Source organism: Pseudonaja textilis, chromosome 16, assembly GCF_049901715.1.
Source record: "Pseudonaja textilis isolate UNSWEBS1 chromosome 16, rPseTex1.2, whole genome shotgun sequence".
Classification (NCBI taxonomy): domain Eukaryota; kingdom Metazoa; phylum Chordata; class Lepidosauria; order Squamata; family Elapidae; genus Pseudonaja; species Pseudonaja textilis.
Genome location: NC_142005.1, coordinates 1352672 through 1373761, shown reverse-complemented (window position 1 = coordinate 1373761; position 21090 = coordinate 1352672). Strand labels below are relative to the sequence as shown.

The following is a 21090-nucleotide window of genomic DNA, read 5'->3' as shown; positions in this document are numbered from 1 at the left end:
GTACATGCGCAATTTTTGGCACAGGAGCCCAAAAAGATTAGCCATCACTGGTATAGAACATAGAATAACAGAGTTGGGAGGGACCTTTGGAGGCCATCTAGTCCAACCTCCTGCTCTAGCAGGGGAGTCTATTCCAAACATTAGCCTCTACCTAGGATCGAACTCACAGCCTCCTTATTGTGAGGTGAGAGCTCCATTTCTAGGCCAAATTCCCCAGCCTGCAAACTAGCCACGTTATAACCATGGTTAATTCCTGAGCAACATTGTCTGTTGGAAATTGTGGGGTTTCCGTTGGTTTTCTGGAGGGGTTGACCAATAAGCTGCCAGTAGACTTACGACAGTTCATTTAGTGACCATTTGAAGTGACAAGGGCAACTGGAAAATATGACTTATGACCGTTTTTTTTCACACTTGTGACCATTGCAGCATCCCGGAGGCCACATGATTTGCATTCAGATGCTTGGCAACTGATTCATACTTACGACGGTTGTAGCGTCCCAGGGTTACATAATCCCCTTTTGTGACCTTCGGACAAGCAAAGTCAACAGGGAAGCCAGATTCACTTAACAACGGTGTTACTCGCCTAACAACTGCAGTGAGTCCACTTAACAACTGCGGCAAGAAAGGATGCAAAATGAGGCACAATTCCCCAGGCTGGAAGTCTACCCCTCTTAAAGCATGTCGGCTGGGGAATTCTGGGAGTTGAAATCCACCCATTTTAAAGCATGCCGGCTGGGGGATTCTGGGAGTTGAAATCCACCCCTCTTAAAGCATGCTGGCTGGGGGATTCTGGGAGTTGAAATCCACCCATCTTAAAGCATGCTGGCTGGGGAATTCTGGGAGTTGAAATCCACCCATCTTAAAGCATGCTGGCTGGGGAATTCTGGGCGTTGAAATCTACCCATCATAAAGCATGCTGGCTGGGGGATTCTGGGAGTTGAAATCCACCCATCTTAAAGCATGCTGGCTGGGGGATTCTGGGAGTTGAAATCCACCCATCTTAAAGCATGCTGGCTGGGGGATTCTGGGAGTTGAAGTCCACCCATCTTAAAGCATGCTGGCTGGGGGATTCTGGGAGTTGAAGTCCACCCATCTTAAAGTATGCTGGCTGGGGAATTCTGGGAGTTGAAATCCACCCATCTTAAAGCATGCTGGCTGGGGGATTCTGGGAGTAGAAGTCCACCCATCATAAAGCATGCTGGCTGGGGAATTCTGGGAGTTGAAATCCACCCCTCTTAAAGCATGTCAGCTGGGGGATTCTGGGAGTTGAAATCCACCCGTCTTAAAGCATGTCGGCTGGGGGATTCTGGGAGTGGAAGTCCACCCATCTTAAAGCATGTTGGCTGGGGGATTCTGGGAGTTGAAGTCCACCCCTCTTAAAGGTGCCAAGATTGAGAAACAATTATCTAAGTACCATAATAGCTGAATTACACACACACACCATCAGGATCTCTCACTATAGTCCTGTCTAATTAGCATCCTGGGAGTTGTGGTTTTGCCCGTTACAACATATGGCTATGAAAGCTTCTGTTCAGTCAGAAAACACGAACAAAGAAAAACCGACGTGTTTGAATTACGGAGCTGGAAAAAGCTAAAAATCACTCTGAGATAACTTCTCCTCCACCCTGCTTAAAGGAGGCAGCTGGCTCCTCCTTGGAAGCTTTTAATAACTTAAATAACAGAGAAAAGCACCTACATTTTAAATGCGGAATGAAAAACGGGATGCCTGACAGAAAAAAAACACAATGCAAAGTGTGTTAAAAGAAATGGAAGAAACGGCAGAGGTTCCTTCAAGATCACAAAGAGGAGAAGGAAATAAAAGAGTTGATAACCACAACTACAACATCCAAAGGCCTGTGAGTATTTAGGAGGGGTGGTTTAGTTTTTAGTTTACTTTATTGTCATTACACCTGTGCAACAAAATCAACACCATCTTCAGTGCACATCATGACCACAACCATGAAAATAAACCCAAACACACATCCTTCACCCTCCACACATTGAACCGAAAACCCCCGACACTGCACCAACCCTGCACTATACAGCAGAATTCAGAAGAGCTCCTGCCCTGGGATAGAAGCTGTTTTTCAGCCTATCTGTCCTTGTTTTTATTATTATTCTGTACCGGCTGCCAGATGGTGATAGTTCAAAAAAAGGGTTCCCAGGATGGGATGGATCTTTGAGGATGTTTTGAACTTTCTTAAGGCAGCGGGAGCTATAAAGCTCTTCCAAAGAGGGGAGAGGGCAACCCATGATCCCCTGGGCCATGACGTTCACCCTCTGGACTGCTGTCCTATCTGCCCCTGTGCAATTGGCAAACCCTACAGAGGTGCAGTGAGTTAAGATACTCTCTCTGGTGCAGCGGTAGAAGGTCACCAGCAGTTTCTCATTCAGTTGTTGTTTCCTGAGAAGCCTCAGGTAGTATAATCTCTGCTGGGCCCTTTTGACCAGGGCTGCAATGTGGGCACCCCAGGTCAGGTCCTCTTTTAGGGTAACACCCAGAAACTTAAAACTGGCCACTTGCTCCCCTCAGTCTCCATGGATAAGCCAGGGCTGGATGTCTGATCTGTTCCTTCTATAGTCCATTATCAGTTCCTTGGTCTTATTGGTGATGAGGACCAAGTTATTGTCTCCACACCACGAAAGCAACCATTGGTCCACCTCATCTTGGTAGGCAGACTCATCCCCCCCCCCCCCAGAGATGAGTCCCACCACTGTTGTATCACTGTTGTGTCTCTCCCCCACCACCGATCCTTGATAGGTGCAGCCTCAGTTTACCTACTTATTACATATATTTTTTTCAAGTCAACCTTCCTTTAAATACAGGCAGGCCTAAACATAAAGCATAAAGTAAAAAAATTGGGGAGAAATGGTGCAAGGATAATAAGAATTTTGCAAATTCCCAAACACAACCTTAGGGTTTTTCAATAATAAGAACGTTGCAACTTCCTAAAATAAAGCCTTGAATCTTTTCTCCTGCTACAAAGCACCCTTTCTTTAGTCTGTATTTATTTTTCCTTCTGGACAAAATCATGGACAAAAAGTAGCCATGTAGCCACAGAAGGCTCAACTCTTCTTTTGTTTATAAATAGTTTTATCCAATTGCAAGTCCTTATCTTCCAGGCCGGTATCCTAACTTTGCATTTAACCTGTCTTTTCACAGAATAACCGTAGAACAAGAGTTGGAACGGACCTTGGAGGTGTTCTAGTCCAGGGGTCGCCAACTTTTTGGACCTCAGGGACCACCAAATTCATAATTTTAAATCCCGTGGACCAGAGTGCCTGGGAAAATCCCCAAAAAAGTCTGCAGGAAAATTCCCCACCCCGATTTCCAACTGATCAATCGTTCTATATTTGGGATTGCAGGATACCGTCTCCAGCTCCATTCTCGAGTGGTGGGGAGAGACTTTTGGCTTCATGCAAGGAAAACAGAAGCAGCAGCAGAAGTCTTTCTTTCTCTCCCCCAAACCCCGCCAGAAATGAGTCTTTGTGAAACTTGTCATGCCGGCACAGCCTCTTGGAGCAGGAGGCCTTGCAGGGTCCCAAAGACTCATTTCTGGCGGAGTTTGGGGGAGAGAAAGGAAGACTTTGGCTGCTTTCCTTGCGGGCATCCAAAAGCAGAAGAAAGAAGTGGAAAGAAGCAGCCCGGTGGCCAGGTGAGGCGCGTGGGGCAAGTGGGGCAAGTTCTCCCTCTCTGCCCTTTCCCCCATCCCCTCACTACCTTGTGTTGTTCGCAATGCAAGCAACACAAGCCTTGTGTTCCCATGGGCCATGTGGGTGGCGCAGCCTGGATTAATTGCTTTTGGGGGTGACATTTCTCTGCAGACCACCAAAATTTATTTGCGGACCACCAGTGGTCCCCAGCCCACTGGTCGGCGACCACTGTTCTAGTCTGATCACCTGTTCAAGCAGGAAACTCTATACCCGTGATGGCGAACCTATGGCACACGTGCCACAGGTGGCACTCACAGAGCCATTTGTGCCGGCAAGCGAGCTGCAGGCAAACTTACCTCACTGGGCATGTGCCTGCCCCACAGCTGATTTTCGGCCAGTTTGAGGCCTTTTTCGGCCTCTCAAAGGCTTGAGGAAGGCTTCTGCGGGCTTCTACAAGCTTTGTAGGCCGAAATCTAGCCCCGTTTCGTCATTTCTGGTATTTTCGGGAAAAACAGGAAGTGACGAAACGGGGCTAGATTTCGGCCTATAAAGGTTGTAGAAGCCTGCAGAAGCTTTTCTAAGCGTTTGAGAGGCCGAAAAAGGCTTCAAGCCATCCGAACATCAGCTATGAGGCACAGTGCCGGAGGCGGTGGGGAGCGAGGGGTTATTATTGCGCATGCATGCATAGGGGATGTGGGCGGTCTTCTGGGTGCTGGCTCGCGACTGCGAGCATGCAAGCACACACACCATTTTTAGCACAGGAGCCCAAAAGGTTAGCATCACGGCTCTATACCATTTCAGACAAGTGGCTGTCTAATCTCTTCTTAAAAAACCTCCAACTTCTGGAGGCAAGTCATTCATTCCATGGATTCACAGTGGCTGGCTGAGGAATTCTGGGAGTTGAAGTCCATAGGCCTTTACATCGTCAAGTTTGGAGAGCCCCCCCTTTCTTTACACCCATATTTTGGAGACCCTTTTTGAGAGCCCCCCTTTAAACTGGCCAAGTTTGTTACGCACTGAAAAAGTACGTTGCGATTTCACCATTTGTAGCATCTTCAACGTCAGGTGAACCAAGTTTGGATGCTTCGCACTGACTCATAATTACGACGGCTGCAGTGTCGTACGATCCCTTTTTGCAACCTTCCGACCAGTCAGTTGGGGAAGCCTGGTTCACTTAACGGCCCTCTTAACAACTCAATAACTGGATCGATGCATTTAACAACGGTGGGAAGAACGTTCGTAAAACGGGGAAAAACTAAACTTTTGCTTAGCAACAGGAAGTTTTGAGGTCAGTTGCAGTCAGATGTCAAGGACATCCTTTAATCCTATGTTTTCAGTACTCTCAGGGCCCTGCTATCTGCTCTTGGGGGGCATCAAAAGGGGAGGAGGCTGCTGTGTGGAAATTACAAAAATCTAAAGACCGGGCGTGGGAGAGATTTTGATTTTGGATCTTCACAATGGACAATTCATCACCAGGAGTTTTTTTCTTCACCTTCCCAGCTGGACTGTCTCCAAAGCAACTCGGTTTTGTTCAGAAAGAGAAACGGCCGTGTCTTTGCTGGTGCAGGCGGGGACATTTCCATATCCGATTACCTTTGTCAGAAATGGTGTAGGGCCTCCCGCTTGGGCGGGGGGTTGGACTAGATGACCTATAAAGGTCCCTTCCAACTCTGATTTATCTGTTATATCTGTTATCTGAATTTGGGGTCAAATGGTTCCTCTTTAAAAGAACTGTTTAATTCAGAGTAAAGGAGTGTGACATCAGATTCACTATCTAGTGACTTCTGGGCAGCATAGGAATGTATTAAGATAGACAGCTAGGTGTGTGTGTGTGTGAAAGAGAGAGAGAGGGAGAGAGAGAGAGGGAGAGAGAGAGAGAGGGAGCTAGGCAGAGAAATGAGATGGATGGATGATGGATGGATAGATGTAGAGAGATAAGATTATAGATATAGGGTGGTAGGTAGATTTAGATAGACGTAGAAAAATAGGTAGATAGATATAGGTAGCGTGAGAGAAAGTTAGGGAAGGATGGATGGAGAGAGAGAGGTGATAGATATAGGTAGGTAGGTAGAGATACTGTAGATCAAGGGTCTTCAAACTTGACAGCTTTAAGACTTGTGGACTTCAACTCCCAGAATTCCTGAGGTGACATGACTGGAGGAAGAGGAATTCTGGGAGTTGAAGTCCACAAGTCTTAAAGCTGTCAAGTTTGAAGACCCCTGCTGTAAGATGGATGGATGGATGGATAGATAGATAGACAGAGACAGACAGACAGACAGACAGATAGATACGCCTTAAAATCAAACGCGCTTCCCAAAGCCACCCAGAACGGACTTTTTCTTTTAAACCACAGGGAGAGATCTGAAACTTCCAAGAACTCCAGGAAAAGTTTGGGAAAATTGAGCTCCCACCACGAACCAACCATGATGGGAGACAGGTCAGCTTCTCAAACTCTTCCATACCCCTGCCCTGCTGGCCGTGTTCTCCTTCGCTCTGGGATGGAGGGGAGCAGTGCCTGGGGGGGGGTGTGCAGGCGGGCAGGAGCAAAATTTGGGGAGGAAGTTTAAAGAGAAAGTTTAAACTTTGGAGGGAAAGTTTAAAGTTTGGGGGTGAAGTTTAAACTCTGCTGGGAATGTTTAAAGTTTGGGGGAAAATTTAAAGTTTAGGGGCAAAGTTTATAAAGTTTGGGGAGGAAATTTAAAGTTTGGGGAAAAGTTTAAATTTTGGGGGAAAAGTTTAAACTTTGGGAGAAAGTTTAAAGTTTTGGGGAAAGTTTATAAATTTTGGGGAGGAAATTTGAAGTTTGGGGAAAAGTTTAAATTTTGGGAGAAAGTTTAAAGTTTTGGGGAAAGTTTATAAATTTTGGGGGAAAGTTTAAAGTTTTGGGGAAAGTTTATAAATTTTGGGGAGGAAATTTGAAGTTTGGGGAAAAGTTTAAATTTTGGGGGAAAGTTTAAAGTTTTGGGGAAAGTTTATAAAGTTTGGGAAGGAAATTTAAAGTTTGGGGAGGAAATTTAAAGTTTGGGGAAAAATTTAAAGTTTGAGGAAAAGTTTAAATTTTGGGGGGAAAGTTTAAAGTTTTGGGGAAAAGTTTATAAAGTTTAGGGAGGAAATTTAAAGTTTGGGGAAAAGTTTAAAGTTTGAGGGGAAAGTTTATAAAGTTTAGGGAGGAAATTTAAAGTTTGGGGAAAGTTTGTTTGAGGAAAAGTTTAAATTTTGGGGAAAGTTTAAAGTTTTGGGGAAAAGTTTATAAAGTTTAGGGGAAATTTAAAGTTTGGGGAAAGTTTAAAGTTTGAGGGAAAGTTTATAAAGTTTAGGAGGAAATTTAAAGTTTGGGGAAAAGTTTAAATTTTGGGGAAAAAACTTTAAACTGGGGAGAAAGTTTAAAGTTTTGGAGAAAGTTTATAAAGTTTGGGAGGAAATTTAAAGTTTTTGGGAAAAGTTTATAAAGTTTGGGAAGGAAGTTGAGAGTTTCGGGGCAAAGCGTATGAAGTTTGGTGCGAGAGTTTAAAGTTTCGGGTCCGGAGGCGCCGGGGGGGGGGGCGGGGGGCATCCCCGCCGCCCTTCCCCGCGCCCCCTGCCGGCCCGGCCTCTCCGGCGTCTCCTGGCGGCGCTCCCAGATTCCTGCCCCCGGCCGGAGATTGGCTGCGCCAGGCGGGCCGGAGAGAGCGAGAAGCCGCCGCCGCCGCCGCCGCCGCCTCCTCCTCCTTGCCAGCCTCCGGCCGGGGCGGCGCGGGATGCCAAGATGCCCCCGGCGGGCGCGGCCGTGCTGGGGCTGCTGCTGCTGCTGCTGCTGCTGCTGCAGCTGGCGGTGCCGCGGGCGCTGGGCTGGCCGGGCCGGGGGTCTTCTTCTTCTTCTGCCGCCGCCTCCGCCGCCGCCGCCGCCTCGGGCCCCTTGGAGCGGGCGGCGCTGGCGCGGGAGCGGTTCAAGGTGGTCTTCGCGCCGCTCATCTGCGAGCGGACCTGCCAGAAGGGCCGCTGCCGGGACAGCTGCAAGCCGGGCAGTAACATGACGCTGATCGGGGAGAACGGACACGCCATGGACACGTTGACCGGCTCCGGGTTCCGCGTGGGTGAGTGGCGGAGACCCTCGGCGACCGCCCTCGCCCTGCACCCGGGGCCCGCTGGCCGTGGGCGGGGAGCGGGGAGGCTCCCACCGGCCACGGGGTGGACTTTCGCGCCCATCGTTTGCTTTGGGGGCGGGAGGGGAGTGAGGACTACAATGCCCATCCGCCTCCCCATCCCCCCACGACGGGGTGGACTTTCGTGCCCATAGTTTGCCTTTGGAGGGGGCGGGAGTGAGGACTACAACACCCATCTGCCCCCCCGTTACAGGTTGAAGTTTCGTGCCCATCGTTTGCTTTTTTGGGGGTGGGAGTGAGGACTACAATGCCCATCTGCCTCCCCGTGACAGGGTGAAGTTTCATGCCCATCGTTTGCTTTTGGGGTGTGTGGAGTGGGACCACCCCATCTGCCTCCCCATCCCACCCCGGCGAAGGGTGGAAATTGGTGCCCATCGTTTGCTTTTGGGGAGGGGAGTGAGGAGTACAATGCCCATCTGCCTCCCCCATGACAGGGTGAAGTTTCATGCCCATCGTTTGCTTTTGGGGTGTGTGTGGAGAGAGGACTACAATGCCCATCCGCCTCCCATGCCACCCCTGTTAAGGTGGAAATTGGTGCCCATCATTTGCTTTTTTTGGGGGTGTGGAGTGAGGACTGCAACCCCCATCCGCCTCCCCCAGCCCGGCTCCTTGCAACCTCAGGGCCAGGGATGATGGAGACGGCTCGCTGCCCTCATTCTTTCCTCTTGAGGAGTCTTCTCAGATGGCACGGACTACCATCCGCCTCCCCCAGCCCGGCTCCTTGCAACCTCAGGGCCAGGGATGATGGGAGACGGCTCGGCTGCCCCTCATTCTTTCCTCTTGAGGAGTCTTCTCAGATGGCACGGACTACACCGCCCATCGCTCCCAACCTTGGTTACACCACCCCTAACCACCCCCAAGCTTGGGTCTCTGCAATCTTCTTGTTGATGGGATGTATTATACTCCTGGTGCACGGACTACACCACCCATCAGCTCTCCTCTAGCCCGGGTCCCTGCTATGTGCTCTTCTGTCCAATGGTTTCCACTTGAGAAGTCTCTTAAATGGCACGGACTACACCACCCATCAGCCACCAGATTGTCTCTTGTGGATGGGACCTGTTGTACTGCCTGATGCTTTCCACTTTGCCGAGTTCCTTAGATGGCATGGACTACACTATCCATCAGCCTCTCCAGGCTGGTTCCCTGCAACCTCTTTGTTGATGGAACGTATTCTACCACCCAGTGCATGTCCCTCTATTGGTACGCACTACACCACCCATCAGGCCCAGCTTGGCTGTTTGCAAACCGGTCTGCAGGAGGAGTTCCCCTGCCCATTGCTTTCCACCTTGGCAAGTCCTTTAGATGGTGTGGACTACGCTGCCCATCGCCCCCTCCCGATCCCCTCTGGGGTATCTTCCAGATGGACAAAGCTCCCAGCTCCCATCAGGCACTCTCCAGCTCTTTTTGGTGACAGTTCCCATCATGCACACCCTCTGAGCCATCAGCCTGTGCCCGGCCCCGTTTTGTGCATCGCTTCTCCCCCTTATCTTAAACTTGGGAGTTGTAGTCCCACTTCAGGAGGGCGCCTGGTTGGGGAAGGCCGTTCTCCCAGGCGCTTTGGATTGTGGGTAAGAGCCAACAAGCCAAAGAGAAACTCACTTGTAGCAATTAACTTAGGTTTGTTTACGTTGCCTCCTGTTACTGGAAAAGGACCGATTTTGGATTTATTTCCTGGGGAAACAGTGAACGAGAAGGCCCCGAGGGATCTGAGTTTGTGTGGCATGCTGAACTGGCGTGGTTTTAACCTGGGTTAATTCTTGGTTTGCTTCGCGTGGGACTTAGCATCCTTCAAAGACGGAATTGGAAGAAATATTAAGAGATCATCTAGTCCGACCTGCTGCCCAGGGCCAGGAACCTATTTCGCTGGCATGCCTGTTAGTTCATGTTTCTCAACCTTGCCAACTTGAAGATGTGTGGACTTCGACTCCTAGAATTCCCCAGCCAGCTTTGATCAGGATTGAACGCAAAGTTTTGCTGGCTGGGGAATTCTGGGAGTTGAAGTCCACATACTTCGAGCTGCCATGGTCGAGAAACACTGCTGTAGAATATCCTCTTCCTCTTTATAACGGCTGTCAATTGTGCCTGCTTTCTCTTTAGGCTAATTGCAAACCTAAAAACCAGCATCTTTCAGCAACCAGGTTGAACGTGTTGTGGGAACCCGGCTCCCTTCCCCACCGAACCTCCTGGCCTCAGACATCCTGGCCCCTTTTGCACTTGGTTCAGTTTTCTCTGATCCTGTTCGCCAAACTCAGCCTTGCGGTTTGCAGAACAGCTTTGTTTGGGGTTTTGGGGGGGGCAAACCCCACTGGTTATCCTTTGTGGCTAAACGAAACAGGGGGTCAGGGTAATGTGGGAGCCCAGGCTTGACTTGCGCAGGCCGAATCTGGCTCGCCTTGTCCTTTGCAAAGCAAGCTTGGTTTTGCACGGGGATTGGTTAGCGTGGAGTTTTGCTTTTCTGTTGTATTTGGGGGCCGGACGGAGTGCAGTCGGGGACACTTTGCACATTGTTTTTGATTCCTATGCGCATGTGCACCCTGGTTCCATGTTCTCTCTCTCTCTCTCTCTTTCCTCTCTCTCCCACTCTTTATCTGTCTCTCTCTCTCTCTGTCTCTGTCTATCTCTTTCTCTCTCTCTCTCTCTGGGTCTCTCTCTCTCTCTCTTTTTCTCTTTCTCTCTGTCTCTCTCTCTCTCTCTCTTTCTAGGTCTCTCTCACTCTCGTTCTCTCTTTTTCTCTTTTTCTCTTTCTCTCTGCCCCCCCTCTCTCTGTGTCTCTCTAGATCTCTTTTTATTTCTTTCTCTCTCTGTCTCGGACTCTGTCTCTTTCTCTCTTTTTCCTCTTTGTCTCTGTCTCTCTCCTTCTCTGTCTCTTTCTCTTTTTCTATCCCTCTCTTTTTCTCTCTTTCTCTTTCTCTTTCTTTGTCTCTTTCTCTCTCTCTCTCTTCTCTCTTTCTACCTCTCTCTCCCTTTCTTTCTCCACCCTTCCCTGTCTATTCTCTTCTCTTTCGCTGCTGGAAAAGTTGACTTCACATCTCAGCCCCATCTCTGGGGCCCCTCGAGCGTCCAAGCCGCTCGGAGCTGCTGGCCAAGCAAACTCACACAGAATCGGAGACCAACGCTTACACGCACACACACACACACATGCACGCACACAACCTCCCACCCAGCCAGTTTGTGCAAGAGCCAGCTTGATTCAGAAGGGGCTTCATTTCAGTCACAAAGCCAAGTTCAAACTAGAATCAGCCAGTTGCAGCAAGTGGTTTTTATTTTATTTTATTCATTTGCACACCCTTCTTTGCACACTTGGCTGTTCTCACACGCTCAAGAGAGTGGAAGATCTAACAATCTCTTGAGCCGGCTAGGGTTAAACTGCGATGAGGTTCTTGGAGGCTTAATCTGCTGTGTGAATCCAGCTTATTTCGTTAGTTCAGGGGTCCCCAAACTTGGCAACTTTGTGGACTTCAACTCCCAGAATTCCTCAGCCAGCTATGCTGGCTGAGGAATTCTGGGAGTTGAAGTCCACAAGTCTTAAAGTTGTCAAGTTTGGAAACCTCTGGGTTAGTTTATGGTTCAGATATACTGTGCAAATGTAAAACATGGATTAATAGGGGAGGAAAATTCCCGATTTGTCTTGGTATCTCTGGATAAAATAATGCTTATTAAGGAAAGCTATTTTTCTGCCTTACAGCATGCTGGGAGTCGAAGTTTATACAACTTTAAAAGTTGCCAATTGATTTCAAATAGTAGAGGAATAAAATGTAGAAATATAAAGCGCAACATAAAGCAATTATATTTCTAAATTAATGAACACAGTCAACTGCAAATTGCTTTCAAAATGAAAAGATAAGAGTCCAATTTATAGTGCCTTTTAAATATAAAATTAGTCCTGCACTCAACTAGAATTTCAGTTACTAAGCAAGGCAGATGTTAAGGCTTCCTTTGGGCCTCAGTTGTTCTGTGAATCAGGCAGTCATTAAGCAAATCCAGCTTCCTCTATTGCTTGTCGGAAACCGGCTATGAAATCACACCCCAAGACGATCGCATAACCTTGGGATGCTCAACAGGCATAAAGACATGCCAGTTGCTAAGCACCCGAATTTTGATCACATGATGAGGGTGAGGACCGGTCATAAGTCACATTTTGCAATGCAATTGTAACTTGGAACGGTCACTCAAAGATGGATTGTAAGTCGAGGACTTACCTGTATTATTAAAATGGCTTTGGCAACGAAGTAATTTTAATAATACATTAAATACATTATTAATCACGAAAATAAGACCGGAGTAAGAATCGATGGAGAGTAAGATGTAATATATGCTAATAAACTTCTGAATAAATAGATAGCTGCCTTTGAATTTATTGCCAGGCAAAAAATATCTAGGAAGTACAGTGAGGTCCTCAACTTATGACCACCATTCAACCCCAAATGTCTGTTGCTAATTATTGCTAGACAGAGGTTAAGTGATTTTTGCCCCATTTTACGACTTCTCTTGCCACCATTTTAAAGTGAATCACTGCTGTTGTTAAGTGAGTCGTACGGTTGTTAAGTGAATCGTGCTTCCCTGTTGACTTTGCTCGTGAGAAGGTCGCAAAAGGCGATCACATGATGCCGGGAACGCTGCAACCGCCATAAATATGAGTGACTTGCTGAATTTTGATCACGTGACCAGTGATTCTTGAGTGGTGGGGTGACCTAAAGGTGGAGCGCTTGCCTCACCATCAGGAGGCTGTGAGTTTGATCCTTGGTAGAGGCAGATATTTCTCTCTCTGGGCACAATGAGAATATATACACCTGCTGAACAAAACTCCTCATCGGCAACAGGAGAGGCATCCGGCCGTTAAACATTCCACTCCATTCAGTTGTCCAGACTCCACCGCTCAAAGGATTACAGGGTCATTAAAAGAGGATGATGATGATGACCAGGGACTCTGTGACCCTGGCAAGTGTGAAAACTAATTGTAAGCCGCTTTTTTCAGTGCTGTTGGACCTTTGAACAGTCATTAAATGAATGGTGGTAAGTCGAGATGCGTTGGACAAAACTACGGAAAGGCGTTTGGCTGCCGTCATCGAAGCGGAAAGCCGTGTTAATGGTAGCAATTGAAGGCCCAGGGTTAGAAAACGGAAGGCTGCGCGTTCGAGTCCTGCCACCTGTATCAAACCAGCTGGGCAACGCTAAGCCAACATTCACTCACTCCCAGGTCTAGGAAAGTAGCCAGGGCAAACCGCTTCCCAAAAACGTGGCCAAGAGCTCTGCTGGGACGTGGCCAGGCCACCGCTGGCAGTCAACCCCTGACTCGAAGGGACCCAAACAGACTGAACGTGTTTGAAGCCGCTGCTTGTTTCTCTTCCTGTGCAAAGTGTGTTTGTTGTGTTGGCTATTTCAGGAAAAGCAGTGGAAAATTTGACGGCAGCCCACGCTCGGCCTTCTGGCCTGGTGGAGCGCAAATCTTTTCCAGAAGACACAAGTTGACACCTGCAGTCGCGCCTCTGTTTTGGAAAGAGGCAAGGGTTGTGCGTCCAATTTCTGATTCATGCCTCGGTTTGACAAAAAACACACACACAAATGCATATCACGGTCTGAACCCCTTTGTAACTGCCGATTCAGTCTTTGAAAGTAGAATTGAAATAGAATAGAATAGAATAGAATAGAATAGAATAGAATAGAATAGAATAGAATAGAATAGAATAGAGAATAGAAGAAAATAGAAGAGAGAATAGAAGAGAAGAGAATAGAGAAGAAAATAGAAGAGAAGAGAAGAGGAGAGAAGAGAAGAGAAGAGAAGAGGTGAGAAGAGAGAATAGAAGAGAGAATAGAATAGAATATAGAATAGAATAGGGAATAGAATCGAATAGGGAATAGAATAGAACAGAATAGAATGGAATAAAATAGAATAAGGAATAGAATAGAATAGGGAATAGAATAGAATAGGGAATAGAATAGAATAGAATAGGGAATTGAATAGAATAGGGAATTGAATAGAATAGAATAGAGAAGAGAATAGAGAATAGAATAGAATAGAATAGAATAGAATAGAACAGAATCAAGTAAGAATAAGAATAGAATAGAATAGGGAATAGAATAGAATAGAATAGAATAGAATAGAATAGAATAGGGAATAGAATAGAATAGAATAGAATAGAATAGAATAGAATAGAATAGAATAGGAGTTGGAATGGACCTTGGAGGTCTTCTAGTCCAACCCCCTGCTTAGGCAGGAAACCCTACAGTATTTCAAACAAATGGTTATCCAGTCTCTTTTTCAAAACCTCCAGTGTTGGATCCACAACTTCTGGTGGCAAGTTGTTCCACTGGTTAATTGTCCTCACTGTTAGGAAGTTTCTTCTTCATTCCAGGTTGCTTCTCTCCTTGATGAGTTTCCACCCGTTGCTTCTTGTCCTGCCTTCAAAGTGCTTTGGAGAATAGCTTGACCCTCCCCTCTTCTTTGTGGCAGCCCCTCAAATATTGGAATATTGCTATCCTGTCTCTCCCAGTCCTTCTTCTCATCAAACTAGACCTACCCAATTCTTGAAACCGTTCTTCATATGTTTTAGCCTCCAGTCCCTTAATCCTCTTTGTTGCTCTTCTCTGCACTGTTTGTAGAGTCTCAACATCTTTTTTACATGGTGGTGACCAAAACTGGATGCGGGGTTCTTTAATTAAAACTTTAATTTTAACTTTTTTTGGGGGGGGGCGGGGGAAGCCCCATCGATATTCCCAATGTCCAATTTTCAAGCGAGGGATGTAAACTACCCAAGGAGAGAACCAAGCTAGAAATAAGGAGAAATTTTCGGGCGGTGGCAAGGTTGGGTTGATGCGTAGGAAGCCAAAAAGAGGTGTGGGGGTCTGGCCCAGGCAAAATTAACAGGGGTGTCTTTTCCTCTCTGTGTCCCGCCCCCCCTTCCCTGCTGCAGTTGTCTGTCCTCTGCCTTGTATGAACGGTGGTCAGTGCACATCTGGCAACCACTGCCTGTGCCCCCCGGAATTCACCGGCCGCTTCTGCCAGATGCCCGTGAACCGCCAGGGACAGCAGGCCCGGCCCCCCAGCGATGGGTCCCCCACGGAGACGGGTTCCAGCAAACACGCCATTTACGCCGTCCAGGTCATGTCGGATCACCACAGCGACAGTCCCTCGGGGCCGGGTTCAAAAGGCACCGTGAGCCATTCCAGCTTTATGGTGCCTTTAGGGCATCACTCCTCCGAAGGTAACGGGAGAGAAAGTGGGGGCTGGGCTCGGGGGCTGTTTGCGGGGGTCGGGGAGGTTAGGGTGAAGCGATAAACCCAGGGTGGGATTGAAAAATCCCAACAACTGGTTCTCTACCCGGTTGCTGGGTGGGCGTGGCCATGGTGGGCGTGGCCTACCAGAACTCCCAGGAGCACCGTTTTTCGTTTTCCCCAGAGTCCGGAGGCTTCTCTCGGGCCTCTGGGAAGGCAAAAATGGCCTCCCCTGGCCTCCAGAGGGCCTCCGGAAGCTAGAAAGTTTCCGGACTTTTGGAACTTCCAGAAGGCCCGTTTTTCGGCCTCCCAGAGCCTCCGCGCGGATCCTGCACTTACCTGCATCCAAAATGGGTGCGTGGGAACTCCTGGGGTGGGAGGGGCAGGGTGGGAGGGGCAGGGGCGGGCCAATCAGTTCAACTACCGGTTCGGCGAGCCAGATGTAAACTTAACATCCGGTTCGCTCAAACCAAGCCGAACTGGCTGAATCCTACCCCTGGATACCCCTGGTCGGAGGAAAAGCAGATTTCCTCCAAATAATAAATGCCGCCTTAATAGGATAAACGGCCCAGATATTAATCCATAGAACTCCTATTCAAGTCTCATGAATCGATGTATTTCCAAAGGCAACTTATAACTTACGCATCACTTCTTGAATTCCTCAAACCTTACAAAGTCGAATAGGTATTTCCGTCAGGAGAAGGGAATGTTTGTAGTTCAGGGTTGAAATGAGAGGTCCTTGGCGCTCTCTGGGCTTTTCTTGGAGACGTTTCATGACTCAACTAGGTAACATCATCAGTGCTAGTAGGGAGTGGGGTTTGTGGAGAGAAGGAGGAGGAGGAGGAGGACTTGTGAGGTCCTTGGTGCTTTGTGAGCTTGGTTGCTTTCTTGCAGACGTTTTATTACCCAACTAGGTAACATCATCAGTGCTAGTAGGTAGTGCTAGTAGGTTTGTGGAGAGGAGGAGGACTATGCGGTTCTTGGTTCTCCTGAGCTTGAGACCAGGAGGAAGAAGAAGAGGAGGAGGACTGCAGAGTCCTTAGTGCTCTCTAAGTTGAGTTGTCTTCCTGCAGACATTTCATGACCCAACTAGGTAACGTCATCAGTGTTAGAAAGGAGTGGGTTTACACTTGGTTAATGAAACGTCTGCAAGAAAGCACCTTTGCTCAGAGAGCCCCAAGCACCCCAAATTTCCATTATATGTGTACCACAGTATTAGGAACACCTTTGATATATTTGTATTACTGTTGTCTACTGTATGCCATGTGCTAAATAAATAAATTCACTCCTCTGCAGAACTGAGTTTGCAATTTGAGATCCGTTCTGGCCACTGAAGGGCCGAGCTGGGAATCTTCGAGCATGTGCAGAGGGTTTTCCAGAAGCCCCCAGCTCCAGGGTTTCATCTCTTTGTTCCCAGTTTGTCATTTGTCTGCTGGTTGATGAACAAAAAAAATCCTTGGTCAAAAATTCAGCACCGTACTTTATTTTAATCTATTATATATATGAAAGTGAAATGACGCTCAGGCATCATCACAAAATCTCCAGAACCGTAAAGCCTACAAACTTGAAAACTGGCATGTAGGTTCCTCTTGGCTTCTAGGTGCTCATTAAGAAAGGATTTTTTGAAATGACCATCAGAACATTTAGTATTTCCTATATTATTATTAACACGCTCTGATGCTAAGGAGTTCTACTCCCCCTCCCCACCTGGAAAGAAATCTCTTCCAAATGCAAAACACAAGCAGAGGAGAGGAGTTGCAGTTTCAGTTTTGGTTTCAGAGCACCAAGCAGCTTTAGGACAGAACAGTTCAGCTAAGCCACACCCAGGCTCCTTGCTGTCTTCTTGCTCACATAGCAAATACTCCTTCAGCTTCCAAACAGCCCTCAACTCTCATGTACACTGACAGGATGCTAGCCAGATGAATATTGGTGGATGCAAGGTAGAATCCTGCCCCCCCCCTTATTTTCCTTCCCCAAAACTAAGTCCGATCACATTGTTTCGTAGCAAAGCACGGGTATCGAGCTAGTTTTAAATTGATCCGTAACTCGGCTGTTTCATTGACGCTTCAAACGGCGTAGTAGCCACTCCCTTGTCCTGCTTCCAACATCCTACTTTATTTTTTTTTGCTCCCAGTTCAGATGCACCAACCGCTGGTCAATGTCCGTGTCCATCATCCGCCGGAAGCCTCTGTGAAGGTCCACCGGATTGATAGCCTCAGCTCGGAGGGGAGTGGGCCAGGGGGAGGCCACCATCTAATCCAGCACCCGGCTCCAAAACCGGCCTACACTCGTCCCCCAACCCAGAAACCCCTGGGGCGCTGTTTCCAAGAGACGCTGCCCAAGCAGTCGGTGAGTGGAACGGGATTTTAGCCAGCTGTTCAACCGGTAGAAAATCAAGCCTCCATGCTCAAAAGCAGTGTATCTGATCCAGTCAGCTTCAAGGCCAAATAGCAAAAGAGGAATCCTCTAGCACAGTGTTTTTTTCAAGCTTGGCAACTTTAAGATGGCTGGGCTTCAACTCCACCCCTTTTAAAGCATGCTGACTGGGGAATTCTGGGAGTTGAAGTCTCTCGTCTTAAAGCATGCTGGCTGGGGGATTCTGGGAGTAGAAGTCCACCCATCTTAAAACATACTGACTAGGGGATTCTGGGAGTTGGAGTCCACTGATCTTAAAGCACGCTGACTGGGGGATTCTGGGAGTTGGAGTCCACCCATCTTAAAGCACGCTGACTGGGGAATTCTGGGAGTTGAAGTCTCTCGTCTTAAAACATACTGACTGGGGATTCTTGGAGTTGGAGTCCACCCATCTTAAAACATACTGACTGGGGATTCTGGGAATGGAGTCCACCCATCTTAAAACATACTGACTGGGGGATTCTTGGAGTTGAGTCCACCATCTTAAAACATACTGACTGGGGATTCTTGGAGTTGGAGTCCACCCATCTTAAAACATACTGACTGGGAGATTCTGGGAATTGAGTCCACCCATCTTAAAACATACTGACTGGGGATTCTGGGAGTTGGAGTCCACCCATCTTAAAACATACTGACTGGGGGATTCTTGGAGTTGGAGTCCACCCATCTTAAAACATACTGACTGGGAGATTCTGGAATTGGAGTCCACCCATCTTAAAACATACTGACTGGGGGATTCTGGGAGTTGAGTCCACCCATCTTAAAACATACTGACTGGGGATTCTTGGAGTTGGAGTCCACCCATCTTAAAACATACTGACTGGGAGATTCTGGGAATTGGAGTCCACCCATCTTAAAGCATGCTGGATGGGGAATTCTGGGGGTTGGAGTCCACCCATCTTAAAACATACTGACTGGGGGATTCTTGGAGTTGGAGTCCACCCATCTTAAAACATACTGACTGGGGGATTCTGGGAATTGGAGTCCACCCATCTTAAAGCATGCTGGCTGGGGAATTCTGGGGGTTGGAGTCCACCCATTTTAAAACTGTCAAGTTTGAAAAAAAAAACCCACTCTTTTGGCTGGATCACAGGATTAGATTTACTTTTATTCCCACTCGGTATTAAATTTCACAATGTACAAAGCCACACACTAATCTCAGATGTTGCGTGCTTACCTTACCTCAGATACATGCACACACTTCAGGAACTAAACCATACATTGGCTTCAGGGGATGGCGAGAATTACCCAAAACTACGAAGAAAGGACCTGAAAGCTTCTAAGAGACTAACTCACAAAATTCCCAGTTCTGTTTTTAGCCTATTCCGGCATGTTGGTGCGCCAATGTAAAATGGTTCCTCACTGAGGACTAGATGCTTAAACTGCAAGAGATGGTTCGCATTTGGTCACACACAGGCTGTAGAGAGTGAGGTTGGGGCAGGACTGGGGTGGGGTGAGGCAGTTTAGAGCTTGGCCTTTCAGGAGAAAATTGGTGAATGTAATCTTTTTTAAAAAATTTCTTCTCTCTTTCCTTTCCGGTGTGGACTTCAGTGTGGGAGCAACCCACTTCCGGGTTTGACGAAGCAGGAAGATTGCTGCGGCAGCATTGGCACCTCCTGGGGCCAAACCAAATGCCACAAATGCCCCCACCTGCAGTGTAAGCCTTCAGCCCTCCCCCGCTCTTTTCCTGGTGCCCTTCGGGGACCTCGCACCACCCAGCGATCCCCAGCGCAGGTTGCCCAGGATTCTGTGGATGCATTCCTCGCCTGAAAAAAAAAAACCACGAAATTATCAAATCGAATTCTATTGAACTGAATACTTTATTTGGCCAAGTGTGATTAGACACTCAAGGAAGTTGTCTCCGTGTACAGATAGTCCTCCATTTACGACCACAATTGTGCGCAACATTTCTCTTGCGAAATGAGACAGTTGTTAAGTGAGTTTTGCCCCATTTTACGACATTTCTTGCCACAATTGTTAAGTGAATCACCACAGTTGTTAAGCTAGAAACACAGTCGTTAAATGAATCTGGCTTCAAATCATTCTAGGAAACGAATAAAACAATATAAATTGTAAAGATACAAACAACATGGTTATAGTCATAAGTAGGAAGAGGTAGGTACTGGGAAGGATGAGAAGAATAATAGTAATGCAGACTTTGTAAATAGTTGGACAGTGTTGAGGGAATTATTTGTTTAGCGGAGTGATGGCGTTCGGGAAAAAACTGTCCTTGTGTCTAGTTGTTCTGGTGTGCAGGGCTCTATAGCGTTGCTTTGAGGGTAGGGGTTGAAACAGTTTATGTCCTGGATGTGAGGGGTCTGTAAATATTTTCACAGTCCTCTTTTTGACTCGTGCAGTAGGCAGGTCCTCCATGGAAGGCAGGTTGGTAGCCTTTGTATTTTTTCTGCAGTCCTAATTACTCTCCAGAGTCTGTATCTGTCCTGTTGGGTTGCAGAACCAAACCAGACAGCTATAGAGGTGCAGATGACAGACTCAGTAATCTCTCTGTAGAACTGGATCAGCAGCTCCTTGGGCAGTTTGAGCTTCCTGAGTTGGCGCAGAATGCTCAAACTGCAGAAATAACATTAAATTTTTAATGTTTTTTTTTTTTGAAAATGTAGGCGTTGGAAGGCAAACAAGTAGAGGAATGTGGAAGTCTTAAACGCTTGCTGTGTGCTCTTTTTTTCCAGATTTGGGTGTGCAAAAGACAATGGGGAGCGATTGTCCTCAAGGATACAAGCGACTCAACAGCACTCACTGTCAGGGTAAGGCTTTGCGATTGTGGTGTGTATGTTCCACATGTGTTTGTGTTTGGAATTTGAATGTCAGCGAACTGGAAAATAAAATCTGCTGTCATTGGTGCCCTTGAACCCGAGATTCTGCATTTTCTTTTCTTTTTTTTTTGTATATTATTTTATTTTTATTCATAAACATTTCTAATACAGTGTATTGTCAGGGCATATCGTTTACCGAAAAGCAAAGAAAGAACAAAAAGGAATATTAACATAAATGCTAATGACAATAGTAATAACGTAACATAATAGCTTTAAGTAGATTTCTCTTTATATTAGCTTGTTCATAGTTCTGTTGATTATTATCTATATATATAAAAGCAAAATGCTACTCATGCATCATCACAAAATCTCCAGAACCGTAAAGCCTACAAACTTGAAATTTGGAGGAGAGGAGAGGAGTTTCAGTTTCCAAGCAGCTTTAGTACAGAGCGGTTGAGCTAAGCCATGCCCAGGCTCCTTGCTGTCTCCTTCTTGCTCACACAGCAAATACTCTTTCAGTTTCCAAACGGCCCTCAACTCTGTCACACGCTGATAGGACTTTAGCCAGATGAATACTGATGGATGCTGGAAGAGGCAGAATTTTTTCCCCCTTATTTTCCTCCCCCAAAACTAAGCCCGACCACATAGTTTCGTAGCGAAGCAGAGGTATCGAACTAGTATTGGCATATTTATAATTATAAACCATCTTTATATTTAGTTCATACATAGCAATATTATCATTCTTCCTCTAATTTTATACCTCTTATCTCTAACCGCTTGTAAAGTCTGTTCCATGTTAAGTAATATTCTGTATCTTCTTTGTCCTTTATTTTTAATGTCAATCTATCCATCTCTGCACAGTCTAATATTTTCCGAATGACCTCTCACTTTCT

At 47.0% G+C, this 21090-nt stretch overlaps 1 protein-coding gene across 2 annotated transcripts in view; it reads left to right on the top strand.

Annotated features, from left to right (window-relative positions):
• Positions 1-7256: 7256 nt before the first annotated feature.
• The window catches only part of LTBP3 (latent transforming growth factor beta binding protein 3), a 51290-nt gene continuing 37456 nt past the window's right edge, over positions 7257-21090 (top strand). The window contains exons 1-5 of one of the 2 annotated variants that reach the window (XM_087913770.1): positions 7257-7727; positions 14708-14998; positions 17143-17357; positions 18975-19080; positions 20114-20188. In XM_087913770.1, coding sequence (XP_087769896.1) covers positions 7400-7727; positions 14708-14998; positions 17143-17357; positions 18975-19080; positions 20114-20188 — 1015 coding nt within the window. In that variant the 5' untranslated portion in view covers positions 7257-7399. The remainder of the gene's footprint in view (positions 7728-14707; positions 14999-17142; positions 17358-18974; positions 19081-20113; positions 20189-21090) is intronic. The other variant, XM_087913772.1, reaches the window with a different exon arrangement.